Source organism: Prorops nasuta, unplaced genomic scaffold (genome assembly GCF_024137725.1).
Source record: "Prorops nasuta isolate Cenicafe-Biocafe unplaced genomic scaffold, Cenicafe_Pnas_1.2 PNAS00011, whole genome shotgun sequence".
In the NCBI taxonomy this organism is placed as follows: domain Eukaryota; kingdom Metazoa; phylum Arthropoda; class Insecta; order Hymenoptera; family Bethylidae; genus Prorops; species Prorops nasuta.
Genome location: NW_027116808.1, coordinates 3,654,842 through 3,679,735, shown reverse-complemented (window position 1 = coordinate 3,679,735; position 24,894 = coordinate 3,654,842). Strand labels below are relative to the sequence as shown.

Sequence of the window (24,894 nt, the reverse complement as noted above, 5' to 3'; positions counted from 1 at the left end):
AAAAATGTGACGGGAAGGGTGTAAAAATGAAATGTTTTGATGTTAAAAGAATATTAGCCAATCCAGTCGGTGGGTTTTGAATTTATAACGTTAAATAAATATTTCCCGCACATTGTCGAGAGATTATGTCTCCATACCGAAGCGTAGGAGAGGCGCGTGCATAATTAAAACATCGCGATTGTCATGGACTTGCTCTAGCTATACACATTGCAGGGAGTTACTCACGAAATATGCAACATTAACTTATAGTCTTAAGCTTGTCCTCGGGAAACAGAGGGATAATAAGTTTATCGAAGTTTTCCATGTATTACTTTTTATGTAATGGCCCTAACCTTTGAACTGCTTGCCATCGCCGCCTTCCAAGCAATTACTCTAATGAATGCTAAAAAGCACTCTCCCTTCGGAAATATCATGCAGTAATTTCGTTTGAGTTAAACGAAATATCCTTGGCAGAGGGAGAGAGAGAGAGAGAGAGAGAGAGAGAGAGAGAGAGAGACCGATGGACACATGCAGGTCTCTCGATTCACTAATAAAAAGACAGAAAGCTATAGCTATAGCGACGAATTAACCCTTTTAAGCCTGTTCCCTAACTCGATCGATGGAAGCTGCGCGATTAAAAAGTTTTATCTCCATCGAAGAGAATTTTCAGCAAAGTATCGCAATTGCCCTTTTATATGCCTCCAACCCCCCCCCCCCCTCTCCGCCCATTTCCCGCCTCCTCAACGACCAGACGAAGACGCGTCATCAAGCTGCTAACTGCAGACCTAAAAGAGGTGCGACGTGGCATTCGTGAACTTTAATCAGGACACTGCAAGTCTTGTTTCTTTCGCGCGAGTCCCCAGGGCGAAACTTGTTTGTTACTCGTGAGAATTACGAGTGTTTGTAGGTCAACAGCATGTACTAGCATACCCATCGACCAAAACATGGATGGTTCGTGACACGCTTGAGGAGGATGGAGAAATTGTCAGCCTTACCAACACGAGCCGCCGCTGCTGCTGCTTTATCGACCAAACTGCACATTCGCGCGCGCCCAACTTTCCAGCCGAACGCGAGGCGAGACCTCCCCCCGTGGCTCCCCAGAGTGCGCCATTTCCTCATTGAAAATTCCTCGTCCTCGTTCTCTCTCGAGCACAACCGACAACCTAACCTAACCCTCCCTATAACAACCCCACGAATTCCTTTTCACAGCGATCGGGCTGGAAGAGCCTTGTCCACTCTCCGATATTTCCATTAAAATTCCTCGCGAATAACCTCCGTACATCCGGATTTCTCTCCATCGCCATCTTCTTTACAATCCTGCAAAAATTCCTACAACTCCGTTTCGACGTACAATTGGAAAACAAGGAGTGATGGAAAATGTTATAGGGAAAAATTCACTCGCGATTGAATTGGTTAAATTGGTAGCACGTGAGAGAGTCCTCAGCAGCGACCACGTGGTGCTAGCGAGCTTTCGCGGTACTCCATTGCGCAAGCTCGTCACGCAAGTTTAGCTCCCGGCAGGAATCGATGCTGTTTCCAGCACATCCATTCATCCCAGCCAAGATAACCTAAAAGAAGCCTCCGCGAACACGCGAGGCTCCTCGTTCGCGAACGAAATTATTTTCCATCGCGAGCCTCGAGGTTCTCCACTTCCGGTCGAGGGGGAACCAATTAAATTACTCGGTTGAAAGGTGAAGCGGAATACAACGCGTAAGAATATCGTACGGACAAGTTTTTGAACCCAGAGACTGCGAGGATTGGTTCGGAACGGTGTCGGAGTGTACGTGCAGGCTCAAAGGATGATGTCCGATGGTAGCGCAGTCGCCTGGACAACGGCGGCGCCACGTGCGTGTGCGCGCACGTTCGTTCTAGCAGTTCTGGCACAAGTGGGACAAAGTTGCGCTATTACGGAAAGGAGAGAGACGACGCGAGGTAGAAGGAGACAGTGATTGGCTGGAGTGGTGGAAGCTCAAAGGGCGAGAGGGACGTGCAATTGGAGAACGAGAGAGACCGAGCGAGATGGTCCGATGGAATACAAGGTCGAGTAAGGATAGACAAGGACGGGGCCACGCTGTTGGCGAGAAAGAGAGATGAATCTGTCGAATTCGTCGGGGGGAGACGAAGGGAGGACGATATAAAACCGCTAGCATGTACCGCAGTACCAAGTGACGAGCTTTTCCAACTATCGTGGATGAAAAGCTGCCAGCCAAGGAGCACCTTGCAACTTTGACGGTTGGTTTCCCAGTGTGTTCCGATATTTCCATAAAACGGTCTCGCAGGAATCGAGTGGTGACAGTTCGTCACATACAGCAGCCGTCAGTTTATTCGATACCCTTTGACCCAGAGTTACATAGATCGTGTATATATATATATATAATTCTAATCTATTCTCTTTAAGCTAGGAATCAAAACAACTTGATTTAAGCACGAGGGAGGAATCTAGTGATTTTTTGTTCAACTGCTACACCATTTGCCAACGCTATACACATGGAGGATCAGCTGATCGTCCTTGAATCCTCTCGTTCGAAGCTTCGTGCGTAAGATCGAGGAAAATTGTGCAACGATTATTAGAGTTCTGTCTTCGAGGTCGTTCGACCTTTCGCGCAGGATAGTCTTAAGGATACAGTAGTCTCGTGTTCGATATTTTTGGTGGGTTTCGAGGATCATGCGGGAATCGAGGGAATCAGTGTTTTTGGAGAAAATGTTTGGACTGGCGAGGCTGTGACTGATCGGTGCGATTGGAATCACCTCGGTGGTTTTTAACCAGTGGGATTGGCGCATTTAAAATGTCAAGAGTTCAGGAATCCACAGTCCCGCGACTATACTCGGTGCGAGTTACTTCGTCCGTGACCTTGGGTCAGCGCGTGACGTCACTCAAGATCGTGCAAACTGACCGTGACAAGAGTTGGCGAGTTGTTACCGGAACAGCTGTATAGTGCACTTGATGAAAGAAAACGAGGCGAAGCCCGCTGATCCCTTAACGAACCAATCAAGCTCAAGAATATATAATAACAGCTCGTAGCTCGTATACGTCTTCAGTACGTAACAAGATCTGAATTATTCGATATCTCGATGTGATATTAATTACGATCAAGAACTTCCAACCGATACTCCTGGAAACTTGGTACCATCTGCACTATCTTCCTTCGACTGCTCAACTTTGCTTAAAAAAAAAGTTCAATGGTTTTTGAAGAATTTTCTCGGCTAGTGTGTACAAGCTACTAATTGCAAAAGCTCACGTTATCCAGACCATATCATTGTTGAATTTTTGCATAGTCTATCGATTTATAGAAACTTGTTAGCTATGAAGCTTTGGCAAATACTCGTTGATCATGCTTCGTCAAAGTGTCGATAAGAAAATTGTCAGAGAGACCATCCTCGACCTTCCACCCTCGAGTGGATTGGTAACGAATATCCTTATCTTGCAGGAAGGTTGAGTGAAATTGCAGCCAAGTCCTGCAATAAATTTCACTTGTAGAAACGTTAGCGTGAGAGCAACACATTTGCGTAAATTCCCTAGGCGCAAATGCCATCGGAATGCTAATCAGAGTCGATTGGAAGAAACCAGCTTACGATACTCTCAACGTCTCATGCTGGATCTCGCGCGAAATCCCTCTGGAGTTCAAGGACGAATAAGGGAAAGCCCACGAGGCAAAGAGAGAGAGAGAGAGAGGGAGTAAAGCTTTTAACGACGAATAACACTTGAAACGATTAAAATGTCGCGACAAAACGAAACGTTTATAGGAAAACGAACTCGATACAAATTTAGGAGTAAAATGGACATTTTTAAAAGAAATATGTAGGACAGTTGTTGGTGGGAAGAATATAGAAAAAAGTAGTAGTGTTTTCGAAGGTGCGAGAGTGAAGAAAAACTGGAACAATTTTGAAGGTTAAAGTCTTCACGACGGAGGTGCCGCAGGAGAAGGTGGAAGTGCGGCTTCCGGCCGGGTTGAAGGAGCGGCGAGGTGGGGGGAGGATTCGCCGGCTGTTGGGCCTCTACGAGGAGGAATCGGCCGAGTTCCAGGGGAATGCCTCGTCGGTACCACTGCTCGAGATGGGGGCCCAAGGTTGGGACTACGAGGCCCTTCCGGAGCTCAACACTTCGACCGCGGTCACACCATCCTCCACCCCGCCCAACCCTCAACTGCAAAAACTCCATCCGCCCAGGGTATACTTCCAGGCTGAGAACCTGGCTTCCACCAGGAGACGCAGCAGTGCCAGACTGCTCGCTCCGCAACCATCCAGGAGGCGGAGCCGCAGTATGAGTGCCTGGAGCGATCTTTCGAGATCTTCCTTCAGACTCGACGAAAGGTACATTATATATAGCCTCTGAGAGAAAAACACACATTTCAAATGCGTTAAGACAATCTCCATCATCTTTTCTCACCTCTCGACCCAAACACTCATCATCCCCCCTTTTAAAAAACTTTTGATTTATTATTGAACGACGCTGAAAAATTCCGTACTCTTCTAGATCTACCACTCATTTTGCTATATATATGTGTGTGTGTGTGTGTGTGTGTGTGTAGAGGAATCGTTGAGGTTCGAAAATTTGTCTCTTAAATTAACATTAATTTTAGAACATAGTGTATTTGCCTGGCGTTTAATTTACATTGTAAATAAAGGGTTTTTATTGCAAGAGTATAGTTTACCGAGCGTTATGCAAGGATGCATGAAAATTTTCAAAAGAAATTCCACCGAGTCAGTAAAACGTATATATATATGCAGAATTTAGATTTATGTGTGGCACGAAGTTGGAGGAAAATAGATAGTCGAATTCACCAGGGGACAAGAGGAGTTTCTAAAGTAGAAATGTGTTTCTATACCACTTGAAGGGAGAACTGTGTAATGGCACACCTTCGGTTATTGGCAGAAAGTTTGTTGGTGTTTGTGCGAGGGGAATCTCTTTTTTCGATGGTTTTATAGGCAGAAAAGGAATAGGTGAAAATGGAGCCTCGTGGGAATTTCATTCCACTATACGATGAGTCTCCACTGTACTAACTGACCCCAAAATCGCGTTAGCTTAATCTCGTTGCGAATCCTCAATTATCGACGACGTTCGAGTTGATGTTATCGGAATCAACGGTTTCCGATGAGCCTCTCGTCTACATGAATTCCACCCATTTACATACAGATTTTCAATTCTTTCCCATTGGCTTATACAAAAAAAAAAAAGCGCAGTGATACACTTTTCCAACAAAGATTATTTAACACAAATGGAAAAAATTTCTTCTCGAGAGGAAACTGTACATTCTCAAAAGTGACGTAAGGGAAATTTATACAAGGTACTCGACTCTCGATGGTTTTTACTTTAAGAGGCAGTTCTACTTGATTTGAAATTTCTTCGAGCCGAAAACCTTTCAGCACGCGAGGATTCGTGATATTCCCAGAGTGCTTCCCATCGTTAACTCTGGCTTGGCTCACCCATGGCTCCTTACTAATCCACTGGGTAATGCAGGACTGCGTGAAACCGAAAGCACTGAATTATAATTTTATCTAGACATCTGTTAGCCGATATTCGTTGAGTACACCACTTAAAAGCAGCTTCTGCTCTACTAACGGTCCTGTTTAACAATAGTTCGTGCTAATCGATTCTTTGCCTTTAGCCAGAGGGGCAATGTACCGGGGATAATGGCTAATAATGAACCTGCAAGATCAATAATTGTCTGAAATCATCGCAAGATATATAGTTGGGTCGTAAAACGACAATTTTTATCCTTTTGTCCGCGAGGTCAATGCTGGCTTAGAAAAGTCTTTACGGGATAATCGAACAGATTATCTTGAAATGTCAACCGTATTCCAGTTCGATTACCTGGAAAAGAAAATATCTATCGAAATCCCTCGGTGTTTTACATCGTCAAATATATCACTCTATTTTAGCATTATTAAATTTAAATTACTAAGCGAGAAACAAAGAGACTTTGATATTCGATATACTTTCCATTATATCCCTTTAATACCTTCGGCAAAGCTATAATCTTTTGTGTACAATTTCTTTGTTTCAGGTGAGTAACTGACTAGTCGACAGGTTCTATCTCGAATAAAGTGAGTAAGAAGAGAAAGCGTAAAAATTGATGAACCCCTGACCCAAGGGTTATCATCGACGAGACACACAACGACGCGTTGGGATTCAATGTTTGCTACTCGAACGAGAAAGCTTTCGCTTCTTTAAAAGGCCAATAAAGCGGTGCATTATCGACAAGCAATCACAGTGGCTCTCGTTCGGTTTCAATCATTAGCCGAGAAGCTTCGTCCCTCACCCCGACCGGTGCACTCGACTCTTCGATATTCCGCAGAAAAGGATTACGTCGATCGACGATGATATAACGCAATTTTAATTTCGAGTTAATATTGCGCGTATACCGTAACAAACAATCCAGCACATTTTTACCGCTGTCTGTTTATTGGCTGAATAAAGTTGGGCCAATTATGCCATATACAGGACATACTCGCGTAAAACGGCAAATTTATCGTGTCCGGCTCTATCCGCCTGTTTCTACTGCGAAAAATATTACTTTCCATTCCGATGAGAGGAGGCTAGAAACGAGTGACTTTGAATCATCAGTGGAGGCTTTCTATTAATTTTTTAATATTATTTTTCAACGAAGGACATTAAGAATCCCGATAATATTTTAATCCATCAAGTACGTTTATTCTTGGCACAAAGCGACGGATGTAGCTCCCCGGCGAGGCTCGACTGAAGATCTTTCATTCCCAAGTAACTGAAATTTGCGGAAACGAATAGAACAAACAGAGCTTTGCTTATAATATGCCTCGCAATATCGTGACTTTCTGAAAAAATGCTGGGACTGTCTGTTACAATTATTGATATTTATCCCTTCTTTATACTAATGGAAAATGCACGAAGAGAGAAAGTAATTGTAAGGGTGGAAAAGTGATTCCCTATATTATAAAGTATAACTAAGCAAAGATGATCCATTTTATTCCTCGGATAGCATTTGTTTCAGGCTGTCAGGGAATGAGCGAAAGCTTTGCAAATGTTTGCGTAGAATTGAATTCATTGGATCGTCCGGTATCAAAAGTAGCATTCGTCTGACATTTCGAACATTTTCAAGCAGTTATTAAGTTTGCCATCGAGTTACGTATAAAGCATTTGCCCTATGCAAATCAATGTTATTTTCGTAACAAAATTTGAGAGGTTGATGCGCGAATATTCGCGTTACTCCGAATGTAACCTAAGTACGAGGCGATCAATGAAGTCGAATTTAACACGAAAATTATTTGCTTTGGTCGTCGCTAATTGTTAATTACGGTATAGCGTATCAACAGTGGAAAGTTCGCATAGCAGTCGGTGCTGAGCATTTGATAGACAAGAAATTGAATAGTTGATGAGCACCTATATACATGCAGATTTTCATTACACTAATTTACATTCTACGTTAATAATTGTAATCTAACGATGCAAATTTATTTTGGTCATTTTAAAGGGAAGTCTCCGGAGGATAAAAGACTGCAGTAGCTTATATTTGAAAGTGATTTATCAACAGACGAAAGTAGATAACTTATTTCCATCTACCCAAAATCAATAGCTCATTTTATCTCAGCTGGTAATGTAGACATCGCGAGCTTTTTCTCTCTACCCTAATCGGATGGAATTTCCATCCGAAGCTCTTTCTCCTATTCAGTCGTCTGACTTACCGGCCGCGTACGAAAAACTTCCTGGATTTCCCCATAGGTGCTTAAAAATTTTTTTTCGTATATCAATAAATAAGAAAACTCGTCGCATTAATTATTATATACGCTATATATATTTCTATACCGTAGATGGGATAAATCGTGAGGAATAAATCCTTCGGCAAATAAAATTAAAAGTGCATGCAGATTGAGAATATCGAATGGAGGAGATTTAAGCAAAGCTTTCCAGCTCCATCAGACTACATCGTGATAAATGGCCATCAGTCTCGATTATTCTTGCTTTAACAGAGTCCACGGTGACGTCTGATAGTCCCTGCTCATTAAGCATTTCGAAAAAAGCTCCGTTTAATTCCAACATGGCACCATAGGTATTGATTTTTACAATTCCGATAACGAGCGAGAAATCAGATTGCGTCTTTGTTAACCTTATCGTCGGATCGATGCAATTATAAGTCGCAGATGTTTACTTTGGATAAAAAATAAAATTGCCAAGTTACGGGGAGAGAAGGTAAAAGAGGATCGATATATACCGTGGCATTCCCTCGTCGAATAACAAAATCCAATTCTAGGAATTAATTTAAATATACTGTGCCTCGGTGGATTTTTGTTTATTTTTTTTAATCCAGCCCCTGCGTGGAGCGCACGATTCGGCTGTCGAATAGCGAACATCATTTTCAATAATAACTGTTCATTGCGATGCGCGCGATAAAGTCTGTTGGGAAATATGGCTGATTTATGGAATTATCACGGGTCACAATCTGCCAATTAAAACGTTGATGGAACGTATAATAGTTTACACAAAGCAATTTGTGTGCAGCTTCGCAGCGACATTTTCCAAATGGTGATAGATATCTCGAAAATTCCCCCATGTAATAATGCCATTGTAGAACGGCTTTCTCCCGAATGTTGAGAATTTTCATTCATACCGAGGCAATCTCCTTATCGGATGGAAATTTTCGACCTAATCCAGAAGCGAGTCTCGCAATTCACGACAGAGTGAGTGAGCGGAGGGAAACTAGTCTAAGCATTTACGAGAAATGAAGATGGAAATGAAGGAATTCTTCGGAAATACGTGCGTATGTGTGAAATAAGTAAACAGCAACAAATGGTCGATCCTCCACTCACTTAAAGAGATTTGCGTATAATGCATTTTCCTCCGACATAATCTCGGCGTAAATGTGTGTGTGCTACACCGACAGTGTATAAAAAGGACAATCATTTTCCGGAAAAACCTATCTATATCTACTCGAATAGAAACACGTCGTATTTTCATAAGAGCAAATTGGAACACGCGACTATAATCTTTTGTTATTGCAAAGGGTGATCTTTTTCCACGAATATACGCCTCTTTGATCGCCCATGTTTTTATTCATCTTATTTTTAGCATAAAATTCTGTAAAACTCCGCACATTCCATTGAATATGGAACGATGAGCCGAGTTCCGACATTTCGTCCTGCAGAGGGATGCTCAATCTGCTGACCTAAAAATGTGCCGAGAATTGAATCGACGCGAAAATTCACGGTATATTTGAGGAATCGCCGAGATTGGATGTGACGGCCCTAAATTGGCCTGATCAATAAGGGACAATCTCAGTGCACGCTTGAATTTTTAATATAATTATTTCAATTAACCAACTTTGTGCAAAAATTGAGGAACGATGTATAATGAAGGAATTATCTATAGCGTAATAGCTTGGGAGGTTTACACAGCCAAAAATATATATATACTAATGGAGAAGAGTGTAATTGATGCTCTACCACGGTTAAATAGCTTCGTCCAAAATTATACTTTAAATCAAAGTTCGCAAGCTTTTGAGAAGCTTCTTGCTCCATTAAGGGTAGTTAATTTTTCAAGGCGCAGTTAAGCTGTGTATTTCGGTACAAAATCTTCTTGCGGGGATGCAAGGATTTTAATTCTATAGTGATGCAATATTGTCCCAGCTTCTATCCAGCCCTTATCGTAAAGTACTCTCTTTATCCCTGGGAGTTGACTTTTAACGCTATTACCAGCCAAGCTATTCAAGTAAATGAGAAACACGAGAGGCTAGCGATAAACTAAAATCTCCCGATACCGAATCGACTTTTACTACTGCCTCTTCTCCTCCTCCTCCTCCCCCCCCCCCCCTCCTGTCCTTACTATAAAAATATCCAGACAATATTTCTCCCTTTTTTTCGTCATCTCCGTTGATGGGGGAGGTTTCGGCAGGAAAAAAACCGTGTTCGAACACGAGGAGAATGCCATCGCTCCCCGCTTTATATATTTATGAATCGATTGGTACTCCGAAGGAGCTTGGTTATGATCTTAATGGTCGGAAAATTCAACCTTGACGAAGCTAAGCACAAGGAGCTTTCGCGTCGATCCCCAGGGATCCGGTGGAAGAAGTGCAGAGGAGAGAACGCTTCGCGAAAGCTTTGCGAAATAAGTGAAAGAGTCGGAGAGATTGCGAAATGGAAAATAAATCGAGAGCTTCTTTTGTATGATTCCGACTGTATAACGTCCGACAGTTTTCGCCACGTGAGATCGACGACGAAAGAGCGGTGTCGTCTGAATACATACACACACACACACACACACTCGCAGAGTTGTAAATATATACAAGCGTCCTGAAAGAATTCTCGAAAGCATCTATCACGGAAGCAGGGTCTGACACTCTGGCAGAGAAGAAGAGCGCCTAAGCGAAAGAAGATCGAAGTAGGGCGGAAGAAAAAAGTGGAAAAAGACGCCACACCCGAGGGTCTGGAGAATTGTTTCGATCCTGGACCCAGTGGTTGCGGCCACGATTTAACTTTCCCAGCACCTACGTGAAATCCGAGGCAAATGCTCGCGTGCTTTATCGTTCTCTTCAGGGTCTCTCAAGGTGAGCGTTGTCGTGGAAGGCTCGACGGGGGGGGGGGGGGAGGTTGCAGGGTCGAGGAACGTGGTTGTTGCATTTTTCCAAGAAGAGGAAGGTGTTGAGAGAGATGATAAAGCATAGTGTAGCAGAAGGGGGGGGGGGGGGGGGTGTGAGAATCCGAAGGAGGCGATGGATGATTGTTTTTGGGGCGTCTGCGCTGGACGAGGGCCTGCCGGCAGGAGGCGTCGAGGCCCTCCGATCGGGACGTCGACTTTCATCGTGCCAGTCGACTCCGAGCCGTCGTGCTGTTGAGATGCGAGCCGTCCGCGCACAGACACCTACACCTCGTGCGCTCCACGTTTCAATCTCGTCTATACATATCCCCCCCCCCCTCCCCCTCTTCTCTCCTCAACGATCTCTCATCCGATATCGCTCGACCGAATTGTGTCACGGACCAGCACGGATTCGCAAGCCTCTTCGAGTTGATCGGATCCCTCCACTCTAGGACCATCGACTCATCTTTTTTCGCTCGTTAATTACCACTTCTGTACCCCCTCCCCCTACAACGTCTCTCGTCGTCGACGCTCCGATCGCGTAGATACCAAAATGGCGATTTAACGATACTTCGCTCCTATCGTACGTGCTGGTTCAACGTGCTTCGATTTTCGATACAGATGGATAGGAAGTAAGGATTTTTTTTTTTTTTTTTTTTGTAAAAATAACCTTGCAAAGCATAGTGTTGCGAGGATCGGACAGTAATCCGAGGAAAATCGTTGGAGTGTCGCAGTGGAGATTCTGTTGGTTGGTGCGGGTCCTGGCGGATGCGGCGTGGTCGCGAGGCAATTTGTAAAATGGCGCCTAGCACGAAGACACCGAAGAGGAGAAAGGGACAGCGGTGTCGTGGAGGTATATCGTGAAGGATTGGAGAGTGGAAGTGGAAGGGAATATGGAAAAGGGCAGTGGGAGTAGACGAAAGTTTTCGGGATGTTCCTATTTTCACGATGGGCTATCCGGATAAAAAGCAGCCTAATCCTGCGGTACGCTAGGTCAGCCCACCCAACCTCAGGATTATACAACTCCGAGCTGAATCTCCAAAGACCCCCTTTCGCTCCTAATCCAAAACCGAATTAGCCTCGGGAGCGTGGCACGTTAGATTTAGCTTTTTACCGAGAGTAAGTCTTGAGTAGCGGGTATAATTAATTTTATTCATCGCGCTGATTACACTTCACGTTTCGTGGACCAGTGAAACGCCACCTTCGACCTTCGAGAAGGTCGTCATTTTCTTTATTTACCTAGAGGATTTTTGAAGTAAAACGTTTTCACGAAGCATTTGTTACGCCTTTAGCCAACCGTGCGTCGTTCACCGATAGTTCTAACTCGTTTATGGCAATTAGCTCCTTTTAATTGATTCGATCGCGAAATCGTAGCAAACTCGCCGGGAGGAAACGAGATTAACACGTTGAGACTCGGTCGCCAAAGCAATTTCCAAGCGGCGCGTCGTCGCAGAATAAATTCTTTTTCCACTCGACTAAGATTAAGCGGATTTCTAGTCGATGATCGACGATCGTAATATAGTTGCGATAACGCAAGTATATCAAGTTTGGCTGTAACGACGATCAAAAGCCCCGGTTCGTTTAACGCTGATTACCGAGGTTAAAAACACGTGGCAAGGCGTCCTTTTTCCCGAACCAATCGAATTTCCAAGTAACTCTGACCCAATTGGCTATAACATCCTGTGGCGCCTTGATTTCGTCGTGACCTATGGCCTTTTGCGTAGCTTCTTTTTTTGCCTCATCAGGCCTCGTCACAATAGAAAATTACACTTCGTGTACTGCTGCAAAGTGGCCTTTTACTTGCACACACCCTGCTACATTTCTCATACACCCTCGAAAATCGGTTTCCATTTTTGTCCACTTGGCCAATACACACAAGAGAGAGAGAGAGAGTCTGGACACGGTGGTACCGGCTTGATTTATTGTTTGGCTGAACTGGATGGACATTTTCAATAACCAATCGTGGTCTAATGGTCGTTCGTCCCTATATAATACTGGCAAATATTCGGTCGCTTTGATGCCAGGCGGAAGAAACTCTGGACTATCGACTGGACCAATCAAAATAACGTCGGATATTTTCTTGCACTCGACCGCTACCACTCGTTCGATAGAATCGATTTATCCTCAACCTCAAAATCGCTCCGAAGGTTCAATCGAGAGGGTGCTCGAAAAGAGTATACCGGCAGTTTTTAGCCCGCCATCGATTCAACAGGTGGACCACCATACATTCGAAAATAAATTCTAACGGTCCCCCTTCCAGTGAGCTTCGTCGTCCACATCTCAGCTGCTTTCCTTTCTCTTTATTTTCGTTATATCCGAAATAACGACACAGCGCAGTACGGTGCGTGCGTGGATCACTCTTATTTTAAGCTTTTTATTTTGGCATTTATTTATGTAGCGCAGCACGAGGGCGCCGTCCCTTGAAATATTTCACTTCGCAAGTGATCCCAGGCCACGGATAATGACGTTGTTTACTCACTAGCCGAGCCAAACACGATAGGAGTATCAGCTTGATGAAAACCTACGCGTTGACCATGTAAAATTCAATTCAGACCAAAGGGAAGATAAATATTGCGTCCTTCGAGCTTTTATGGAGTCTTCGTAGCTAATCTTAATTCCCCCCCCCCCCCCCCCCCCCCCCACTCTCACTCTCTCTTTCGCCAATACTTTTTTCCAAGGGGAGCACGACGAGTTGCATTGAGAGAGAGAGAGAGAGAGAGAGAGAGAGAGAGAACGTCGAGAGTCTCTAATTTGAAGAAAAGCAGAATAGAAAAAGGGTGGATCGTACGAGACACACCTTCGAATCACGAGGATCCACCTACGCAGGCTTTTAATCAAGAGGAAAGTTTGTATCCTGTAATTAACGAAACTCAACGAGGACGATGATGGTTCACCATTGATTCTTCTTTTTGTCCATGCTCGCCGCACACGGATGGACCTTCAATTTTCACTAATAAAATGGTTCTCACGTTCGCGGTCCCTTTTTAATCAAGTGAAACGTGATCCCGGTGTAGCGTTAAATTGTAATACCCCTTACTGTCACCGACAGAGCAAAATAATACAAATTCGATCTACGCGCACTCCATAAGCCTCTCGGATTAACATTAGAATCACCAAACCGAAGATTTAATTCGAAAAATGAAACGTTTTGAATTACGCTCTTTGAATATTAAATGGAATAAAAGAAAGTCATTAGCGTCTCTGTGAGAGTCTAGTTGGTCGTTTTATGGCTATCGAGACGCGATCCGTTTAATTAAACCTCTCTCCATAAATAAATACGTGAACGAATTGTCAATTTAATTGTATACGCTCGCTCACTCGGAATTCTAATCGGAATTATTGGCCAATTTTTTCCTACGGATCGCGCAAACTTCTTCAATCGAGTCGTGCGTGCGTGCGTGCGTGCGTGTGTGTGTGTGTGTGGACAGAGCTAATCGAGGTCTGGAAAATTTTCCGACGATCCAATTATATCGGCGAGCGCGGTATAAAGGCGAAGGAAGCCGATCGAACGAATAAAATAACGAGGATTCGATCGTGGTGCGTGTGGATACGTCCTTCGTGTATCTCGTGTCCTCGTGGAGCTTCGGATTTCTTCAAATATATATATATATATATATAGCTTTCCATTCCACATTATACGATCGTTCTCTCAGCAATCGACACTTTGCGAGATATCCACCGGGATAACCTTGAAATTTCATCGGGCTCCGAATAATTTCCCCACGCGTTATATACCTATAGGCTCATTTTCATTTCAATGACTGTGACGAAGGAAGAATCTCTTATTAACTCCGGAAGCAGCTTTATTGCTCTGGTAGAATCGACGGTATCAGCCGGATTATTTATTCCTTCGCAATCGATTCTGCATGTACGGGTAGTAAAGAGGGCTCCTTAAAACTGATTCGTCCGATGCAAATTTTCTATTTCGAGATTCTGTAAAATTCATGTATTTAGAGAGAAAGAGAGTTACGTACCGAAGTATGGAAAAGTAGAACAAATATGTACCAGGCGAGTGTAATAATTTACCCAATAATTTCTGTCAATTGCTATTTGTTCAGTGGGGGGGGGGGGGGGGGGTTATTTTGAAAAGAGAGTTGAAAGGTCGCGGGGATGTTGACGCGAATAGCTCGAAGCGTTTGCCAGCTGGTGGTTTGACGACGATTAAACAACGTCTTTGATGCTGAAGTATCGTGGCTGGTTACTCCCCCATATTGCGTTGTGTCGTCCTAACTGCATCTTATATACGTCTGCTCGCAATCAGGTGCACAATGTGCGGTGGAAAAGGCTGAACGTGACGGCCCCGATGGGGAGGTTTCCGCGTCGCAAAATTCACTTAAACTCCGAGCGTCGAGCACTTATAATCACGCGAGAGCCTCCTTCGTCGAATTAAAAGATGGAGAAACGCGTGGCTACAGCGGAGCTTGTATTTTCCTTTGCAGCTGACGAAGAAAGGACATAGCTGGCTGATATGTCAGGATTTTTCAATGGTACGAGCCGAAAGGACCAAACGCTGCGATTTATCTTCCGTGAAAAGGCTCGACCTTGAAGACGTAGGAGAGAAAGTGCTGGTGACGGCTGATCGAGAGGGCCTAGAATAGTCAATTATAACGATACATAGGCACAAAAGAGAGATGAAATATTTTCGAAACCTTTATACACGCTACGTCCTTACACGTTCCCATAGTGGTCCAATTTTCGTCCTGTAAGTTCAATAATCAATCGAGCTGTCATCTTCGTGCATCCAAGGTGACTACCTTCTCTGTACAACCGGATCTCTCGTACCAATTCCAAGAGTCTCGAGTGCGATACATTTCCGGCAGGTACTGTGCAAAGTACTAACCGTGTGTCTTATACTTGTTGCACGAAATGTCTTAAGTGTAAGTCGGGTCTCCCTTGTTCAATTGGATATTTGCATGTTAACGCACGCTTGTACACACCTTTACCGATATAGACGCAGAGCATAGTCCTTGAAGGAAAACTTCCTCATGCATCCTGAACGACTCTATCTTGAATGTTTCACGAATGTTTTCCGAATTCTTCCGTCTTTGACGACGATATAGTTTTAGGTATTTTATGCGCCAGCTCCAATCTCGCGTCTGAATGGAACTTTCGTCCTCGTCGTCTCGCTACTCGATCCTACGCGAAGCTTTGTAACGACATCCGAGCTGGTTTCAATGGAGACGCCAGGTTTGCGAGAAAGCGGAATATTGTGCAAGGTCTAATGTTTGGGTTAAAACTTCATTGGTAGATTTCAATGGGAGTGAAACTTCCCCCAATTCCTCTCGCCATGGACACTTGCAAATTTCCAGAGTTTACCAACTCGTGAAATAAGCAGCTTCGATCCAACCATGACTAACGTTGGTACCCCATGCTCTCTTATCACGGTTGTATTATTAATATCTTGACAGAAATGCTGCATTTGGTGTAATTCGTCTGAATTTTGCCAGAGTCCCCAACAGTTGATCCAGTGGACCTCTCGTGACATTGCTGGCACCTGAAAATCGTGCTTTCGATGTATCGCGAGGGATTGTGCACTGGGGAGGAGCCTTACGTAAAGCTATATATATATATATCTCATTGGCAATTAAAGAGGAATAAAAAAAATGTAGCTTTTTAATACTTTAAGTGCAGGTTTTTGTGATAAAACTGTCGATGGTCGAGAGTCTGTTTGAAAGTATTACAAATGCCTTTGGATATTCTCGAGATTTTCCTAATGGATTTGTTTCAATACTGACAATTTTGATTTGAAAATGCTGGAGACGTGTCTGGGAGGCAGCTGAGAGGATAGTCGCCCACTCTAATGGAAGCTACAGCACGCTCGAGTTTTCCTTCGTAATTAGCGAGATGTAGATCTCAGCTTAGGCTAAGATCGATCCTCAATAAGGGGAGTTATTGTCCAGAGGATTTCAGCGAGATCACCCTCGCCCATACCAGCATTTCTCGAAATTCCTGAAAAGTCGCGACAGTATTTAAACGTCGACATAGGGAATTTACTCTCTAATCAGACTTGCCTGTTTTCGGAAAGTTCTACTCGAGATATTTGTTATTTAAATCCACGTGATCTGGTGGAATAATTAAATAAACTTTCGCCAATAAACAGTCCTTCCGGCGGAGTAAGTCGAGTGAAAATTCGAGGCAGCTCCTGGAAGAAACTTTTCATCTTTTTAGGTTGGAACATTTTTATGACGTATGCCGGAATACGGATTCTTCCCATCTTCAAGTATATAGAGTTGCTCGATTTTACTTGCAAGAAAAAAGACAAAAACTTTTGTTTTATTAAAGGAAAAACAAAGAATTTAATTGCTCGTTCAAGACGAGAGTTTGCCAATGTAAAAGTGCTTATGCATAAAAATATAATACGAAGGAGAAAAATTTATATTTGTATAATGAAAAACTTTTCGTATATCTCACACACAGGGTGAGATTTATTCTATTCGTCAACTTACGATACGCGATGAAATTTTAAAGAACTTGGAGGATCATTGCTTCGCTTTATCGAACTCGTGGCTTCACGATACCGATCTTGAGTCAGAAATTGTTTTTTTTTTTTAATTGAGCAGCGAATCGACTATCGTAAGAAATTTATCTCGCAAAGGCACGCTGTTAAACAGAGCTCTTTAAAATGGCGAGACTGTGCGAATAGACCGGTCAACACTGCAATTTTACAGGGAATTTATGTATACATGTAACGACCGGAAAAAATTTATCACCGCTCGAAAAGTGTCCGGATGATGCTTTATTAAAAACCTTTGCACTCTGATCCCCCACTTTAAAACGATGGAAAGGAAAATAAATTTTTATTCGCAGTATATGCCAGTAAAAAATCCGTACATATTTGAGTCTAAAGACCGTATAGTAAAATATCATGAGCGATAGCTTTAAAGCTTTCGTCCCGGCAGGGCCGTAACTCGAATGTTTAATGCATGCAAATCTTTCGTCGTCAAGTATGCTCTATGTATAGGTATATATATATGCTCCGGTGGATTTTGTATTTTTTTTTTCAAATTTCCAACGTACGCGAGAAGCCGTCGCAGTTTAAATATCGCAATCGCGACGATTGCATTAGTTAATTCGGCTTTGTTTGATCAATATTGGATTTTTCTGACGTATCAAGGTCATCCGAGCAGAAGACAGGTATTTCTCGAAAACAGACAAATTAGTCGTATTTGAATATACGGGCTGCGCCAAAATGTAAAATTCAAATGCATTTTTCGTCTCTGTTGCAAGGGATACTGCAACTATAGCTGCTACAATTTTTCCCTTGTAAATTTTGCGGACATGACACGGATGTACCTGACGAACACGACTATTAATAGATGTCTGCTGAAATTAGACACGTTAGCAATACAATCCCCGTCGACTTTCATCCTTTATTCACTTTCTCTCTCTCTCTCTCTCTCTCTCGCCGTCTCTTTCCATCTCTCCCTTTCGCTAGCCGTTTTTAATTAAATTTTACTTATTTAAATTCCACTCGCATTTAAATCACATGTAGCTCCCTAATTATATTTTCACCGGTGCGCGGAATCCGCCTTTCCTTCCGGTTGGCTGGAATATCTTCAAATGTCTTCATTAGTCACGCGTTATTTCTGCTTCGCCTGGATTATTCCGATTATTTTATCTTCCGTTGGAACTACACGTTCGATGGGCAAAGTCATGCACCGATGGTTCAAGAAAAATGTGAATTACAGCGTGAAAACCGGTAGACGTGCAAATCTCTGGACTCTCGAAGGATTTACTCCCTGACATTTGAAAATCCTGCTTGCGTGTAGCAGCACACACGTCAGTCAGCAACTATTGGACGCAATAAGCTATACATTTTTCTGAATTTATCCACCGAGGACAGACGCAGCTTTCGGAAAGGGTTGCCATGTAAGGATTCGATAAAGGATCGTTCGAGAAAAAGCTTCGGCAAGAATATAACCGAGCTGGAGAATCTATGTGTGTGTGTGTGTGTGTGTGTGTGTGTGTGTGTCTGTGAGATAGGAGTATGCTCGTTGAAAGTTATGGCTCGTACGACTATGTCTGATTTACCGTGTATTTGGAACGGACTCGTTAGGGACCCTTCAAGAGACGTCATTCGCATTGCTTTAATTAGTCCTGCCTTGTGTAAATGTCCCGTGGATTAATCGACGGATTACAAAGATAGGTGGTTGTCTCCGTTTCAAAACACACAACGTCGTACGTCAACCTGACGAATTATACGTGTATGTATATATATATATATATAAGTAAACAATTCGAGGAGATCCACATTACACTCATTCTCTCCTCGATGAATAGCTCATCGACCACCAAAGGAAATACTTTGGAAATCTCTCCAGCATAAACCATATTTTGCCTTGATGGATTTACTTGCAAATTTCATCGCTCCCCAAGAAGACTCTTTTGTCGCAGTTATTTTTCAATATTCGAGCAGCAGCTTGGAGAGAATGGTAAATCCACGTCGTTGGAGCTTCCGTCGAACAATTAAATTCGCCAGATTTGTTGTTACCGTTCTCCGAGGATATAAGTGGATGCAGTCATGAATTGTTGAACGCGTTGGCTACTGGTGGCGGATTAAGCGAGTTCACCGGCGTTGTTTTCGTAAATAAGCAGCTTCGTGCAGCTGCGAGGCGCAAAGTGGAGAACAGGGACAACGATAATTTCATCGTGCTTCTAATTTCGAACGAATGGATTCGCTTGGACACTCGACGTGGCCTGAAAATCGTGCCTTACTTCCGATACTCGTCTGTGTGGCTAAAGTGTGAAGTGTGCTGCGAGCATGCTCGAAAAAAGAGAGGAGGAGAAAAAAGGTGTATATAGCCAGGTAGTTATTTGTTCGACGAGCTTCTCTCGTGTCTTCGAAGAGTCCCTAACAAGCCAAGTTGCTCCCTCTCCATTCCAGACATCCTGCAGCTTCAGTTTTATCCTTAATCAACGATATCAAACTGAATGATTATACCTGGCTTACCCCTGCTGGGTTATTCTCGTTGTGAATTCGTTATCAAAACTTTACCTTGGAAACAATTATAGTACAGCGTCCACAGAAATTTACTAGATATCATTTAGTAATTCTGAAATTGCTGGCTAACGACGGCTCTCAGTCCCCTTTTCGGTTCAAAATGATTATAATTCGCTCGTCTCTCGGTGAATTGGCAAGGGCGTTATAGGGATAGGAGGGAAAAACGGCGAAGCTGGAAATTGTCAGGGGCACTCCTATATATATATATATATATATATATAGCTTTAAGAATTTGAGAGAAAACAGAAACGTGCTACATATTTGCGGAATTCATGCCTGGGGATATTTCAGAAATCCGGCAAAGAAATGTCAGTTTTCTTCACTCTCCGGCTTCATTCGTCTTTGCATTTATCTCGAAACGATTTCAGCCAGCTTTTTGCAATCTGCCTACCTCCATCTCATTTTATTTCACGCCGAGCTTTACCCTCGATCACGTTATGCCGCAATTGCCGAGCTCGGAAACTCGCCGAAAGCAGCCGCGAGTTAATTTGTGAGAATTTATTCGCGGTCCTGGCAATTTCCACGGCGATTTGCCGGCCCTGGCGATTTATCGCCTCGAGAACACTCCCGTTTATATACAACCTCGCTGGCCAAGAAATACAAACTGCGTTCGAGAAAACTGAAAAGTTCAAAAGTGAGAGGGAAGGAGAGAAAAAATGCATGGCTTTTTTGTTTACAAAATGATCGATTCGTCGGTTATTCTTTATATCCAAGTTAAATTTCATTTGTTATTTTTCCTACCAGTGTGTACACATATACGTGGGATCAGTTTTTTCAGCCAACAGTTTATTACGCCATTCATTCATCGGTATTTCAATCGTAGACTTGGATAAACTTTTTACTCCCCCTACACATTCCCCCCAACACATTTTCTTCATTTTTTCTCTCTCTCTCTCTCTCTCTCTCTCTCTCTCTCTGTATCGAAAATTCCCATTTGCAGGATTCGCAAAATGAAAATTTTCCATCCCCCCGTCGTTCGTCTCCCAAGAATATTATAGTACATCAATGGATGCGTCTTATTATTAATACAATATAATTTGATAAATCTCGAATAAGTTGTTTTCTGATGGAAAAAAATGACCGAATTCAGTCGGGGATGCTTTGATATCCTTCGGACGATTTAGAGGCACGTAGTAGATCTGGCACGTCCAAGGGTTTCCCGGAGCAATGAATCTTGGTCAGCGCCCTCTCGAGACCACCTACCTAGCCGAGGGAGGACTCGAGGCGAGCCGAGTGGGAAATTTAAACATAGACCTGGAAGATATATTTTTTCCGGCGATACCTATCTTCAGCTAGACGATATCCAGCGTCGCATAAAGAATTTAGCATAAAGGGAGGGGAAAAAGTGGGTTGCTTGTGCTTTATCAAAGGTCACGAGTTTCCAAGGAGCCCTTGGAGACTCGTGTTTATTTATCATCGGAGCCAAATAAGGTTAATCCATTTTACGATGCACTCATCGGCGAATATGCGGTTCGATACCAAAGATTTTCGTCGGACATCGATATCCCTCGATACGATCCTTCTCCCTGGATCCCCTGGATCCCTCTGGATCTCCCAGAAGACCACGCGACACGCCACACTCAAACGTGACATCTCTTCGCGCTCTCACCCCCCCCCCCCCTCCCTCTATCAAGGCCATTAGGGTCGATCCGCAAAGGGTCCCGCATCCCTCGGACAGAATCGACTCTACAAATCCCAATATTAGCTTTCAATCTTCCATCTCTCTCCATAAAAGTAACTCGAACTCGCGTTCGTGGCTCGACGACGTCGTTTCAGCCGAATATCCCTAGTAAAATCCACACTGTACGAATAATCGGAAGATCAACAAATTTGCATTTTATCCTATCAGGGGAAAATCCGACGCGATAACAAGCATTCGTCAGGCTTGTCAAAGATCAAACGCGAAGGTTGCTAATTGATATATAGGTTAAAGGGCCATGATGGTCTGCGAGTAATTTTCTTTGAAGTTGTACGAGAGTATAATGGTACGAGGTTCAAAGGGTGGAAAACTGCTTATAGGGCAATTTTTATCGGCTTTGTTGATGGAAAGAAGCGAGCTCGTAGCTGGGCTTGATACATCGCGTTGATGTTGAAATAATTGTGATGGGAAATAAGTTATTCCCATCCAGGTAAAAGTTCTGCAAGATTTAATCAAGGCTGCGTAATACCATAGAGGACTGCACTGATTGCCAGGCCATCTTGAGTCTCTCGAGACGTTTACCATTCGGTGCCTCGGTGTCGCTGAGTGCTTCGGACTTGGATCCTGGACTACGCCCTTTCGCTACACAAGTGCAAACTTTCCCTCGAGTAACGCTCCTCAAATTTCCCGAACGAGTCCATCCTCTTTTTACAGCTCTTTCACTCGCATGACACCTGCAGTGCACGCGAATCTCGAAAATATTATGCTCGATGCTCCTGCGATGCGCTACTTTATGATCCTCGTTAATAATAAATTAATTTCAACCGTGTGAAGTCAAAGGTCAACGCGTTGTCACTCGCGGCTGCTCTATCGCAAGACTTTTATCGTCACGAATTGGCAAAGACGAGTTTGACAAGTTTCAAGACTAAGAATCGCGAGCAATACATTTTTTAGCATTTCCAACGACTGACAAAGAGGGTCTCGCCAGTGTGAGTGAAAACCCTGTCGAATCGAATCGCACCTTCGCGCTGACTTTATTCATATATATAGGAATACCGAAAGAAACAGAACTCTCGATAAGCATGAAGCAACTTGGAGAGCCCCGGTTTATTTCCAGAATAATTTCACAGGAAAAATACGTTCCTCAAGCTCTCCCCAAGGAACTGTTTATTCACCAAGGATGCACTATAAAACTTTCCGACAGATCTTACTTTTACACTCTCAATGCTTGTAAACCATAAATTTATGATTCTTATAACTCGTTGGAATTAAAAATCGTCCGAAGATTCAATTGCTCAAGACATATTCCATTCGTGATAAACGAATCTCTGAAATAAATCTGTGTTTTCTATTCGGTTGTCTTTCCGCACTGCATCCAAATAAACGACGATGAGGCGAAGCAAGGAAATTTCTGATCAATCCTGAAAGTTGATTCTGGTACCCTTCGACGTTCGCTTTAAAAGTGTCCCGATGCGACAGTTCCAAATTATGCCACGTCCCACGATGCAGCATGTCAAAAGCTTGCACGTTATTAATTCGCACGATCGCTAATTGCGTCGGCATGTGAATAATTAAAAATCCACGAACAGTTTACTCCGTAGTTGCACGTATGTGTCTTTGCTCCAATCCCCTTCTGCCCTTCTTTATTTCTCATTTGATGTTTTTACTTATTTGCACCTTTGGTTTGTTCGTAAATGCACGATTGAAACACAGGCTGCTCGGTCGTCACATCCAACTCGAGTCGAAAGTTTTAATTAACGAAATACGTGTTAATTGTTGGCTGAATGATCGATCGAGTGGCAGTAGCTGTGTAGTTTTAAAGTTTGGAATATATATATATATATACACATATAAGCAGCTATACGAGTCTCTTACTCGCATGCCAAACAGAAATGTCGATGTACTTCTTCCGGTTGCACAACCTACGCCGCCAGGCGGAGGAGGTACGAAAAAAGCGTCAAAAACGAGGCAGAGGTGGTCAGGGTGGTGGCCAGCTTGGGACCAATTGCGGGGACCAACCCCAGCCAACGGCCGGAAGTATGCAGTGTTGCAACAGGGTACACAGGGGCCCCAGCAAGCTTTTCGAGAGGGCCCCGCTACAACCGAGCGATTCCCTCGACGAAATTGCCTTTCAAATTCCAAGGTAAGATCTCCCCCCACTTTTGCCCAGCATGCTCTTTTCTCTAATTCTATATGCTATCTCTCTCTTCCTTTTTTTTCTAAACTTTTTTCTTCCACCTCCTTTGAGCCTGTTTTATTCTCAGATTATACTCATGTTTCAATTATTGCGAAACTTTAAACCACTGTAAAGCTATAGCGTCGCACGAACGGACGAGCAAAGTACCCACTAATTTCCCCCATCAAAGATCCTCTTCAGGGTCTCATTTTTATTCCTCGATTACCATCGCACTTTTTCTTTCTTATAATTTCGGTTGTTTTTTTTTTATTACCTACGATACACCTCAACGAAGACACCGACACTTGGATGAAACGTGTGTTCTCCATTCAGGGATTTTCAGCTTATATATTTTTGGCCCGAAAAATTCCACGCTTATTCTCCTTGTCCACCCGAAGCCTCGATATACAGCTTCCCGATCCATTATGGGATTATGGCGGGTTAGGCGTGAAATATCCATACGATGAAAGAATAGCGTAACACTTACGGGAGAGATTCGTCATTAGTAAAGAACGGGCGTTCTCCAATCTTGCGGATTATATTGCAATGGGTTTCTCATCGATCCGACAAATGACGCACGACCCACACACGGTGCACGCACGTTCCTTATCATCGTCAGTCCCTTCCGAACGTTTCTTTCGATAATTAGCCGCGAGTCACCTGCGGAGGTCCACCGGATATCCCTGAGACATCCGAGATGCTCGAAAAACCCCCCTTTTGAACCGGATTGCCTTCCATTTGAACTTAAAGAAGTCCGATTGCAAGTGTAGAGTTTCGAGAACCCGATATCTTTATGGGAATGCGAGATTTTACGTGTTCGCGGGTCAGAGGTGAGAATGTGACCGAAGTAAAGCGTGGGGAGAGATGTCACGACAAATATTTGCCAGACTCCTTAAGACGAAGGAGAAGACGCGTGCTCCGTAGCAAGGTGCTTCCGGAAGCCAGCAGCAGGTACCGACTATATCGATTCGACATTTTCCAGCACGTTCGACGTGAAAAGCCGAGAAATTAAAGAACGAACAATCCGAGTGTCCAGCGGAGAACGTGGTGCAGCTATACCGATAAAAATGTTGTCTCTCATTTCGAGTTATGGCAGCGACGCTTCGTAAATCTCGCTTTGAATATGCTGAATGGCCGCTCAAAATTCAATGTGGCTATAACGAACGTGTATAGACGGAGCTTAGATATACGCAGGGTTTATTATAGCGTGGACGTCACACTGTACAATGCACGGTGATACTCAATAGGCTTTCTGCGGGGGAAAAAAAATAGACGAGCGAAAATAAATATGCATAAGTTAAATTGACGAACTCTTCCCTGTAATTGAGCGTGGAATAAATAATTGTGGAAAATCGAAGGCCTCTGGAAAATCAGTCGCGTCTCGTGAATTATTTCCATGTCCAAGAAGACACGTACGGAGTTTTACACGCCCTTTTCGAGGACGACGCAGAATTTACCACGCGACGGTGCCTCAAAAATTGGCAAAAGCACCTCTCGAGTTATTTGAATAAAAGAATGTACGTAAACGAATGAGAATGAAAATAAATTTACTCGAG

At 43.4% G+C, this 24,894-nt stretch overlaps 1 protein-coding gene across 8 annotated transcripts in view; it reads left to right on the top strand.

The window, feature by feature from the left end:
* The first annotated feature begins 2,026 nt into the window (after positions 1-2,026).
* The window catches only part of SLO2 (slowpoke 2), a 64,708-nt gene continuing 41,840 nt past the window's right edge, over positions 2,027-24,894 (top strand). For 3 of the 8 annotated variants that reach the window (XM_066734101.1, XM_066734100.1, XM_066734098.1), the window contains exon 1: positions 2,027-4,290. In XM_066734101.1, the coding sequence (XP_066590198.1) occupies positions 4,034-4,290 (257 nt within the window). In that variant the 5' untranslated portion in view covers positions 2,027-4,033. Of the gene's footprint in view, positions 4,291-10,851; positions 11,376-14,961; positions 15,343-23,052; positions 23,306-24,894 lie in introns of those variants that run through there. The other 5 variants (XM_066734107.1, XM_066734102.1, XM_066734099.1 and 2 more) reach the window with 4 other exon arrangements.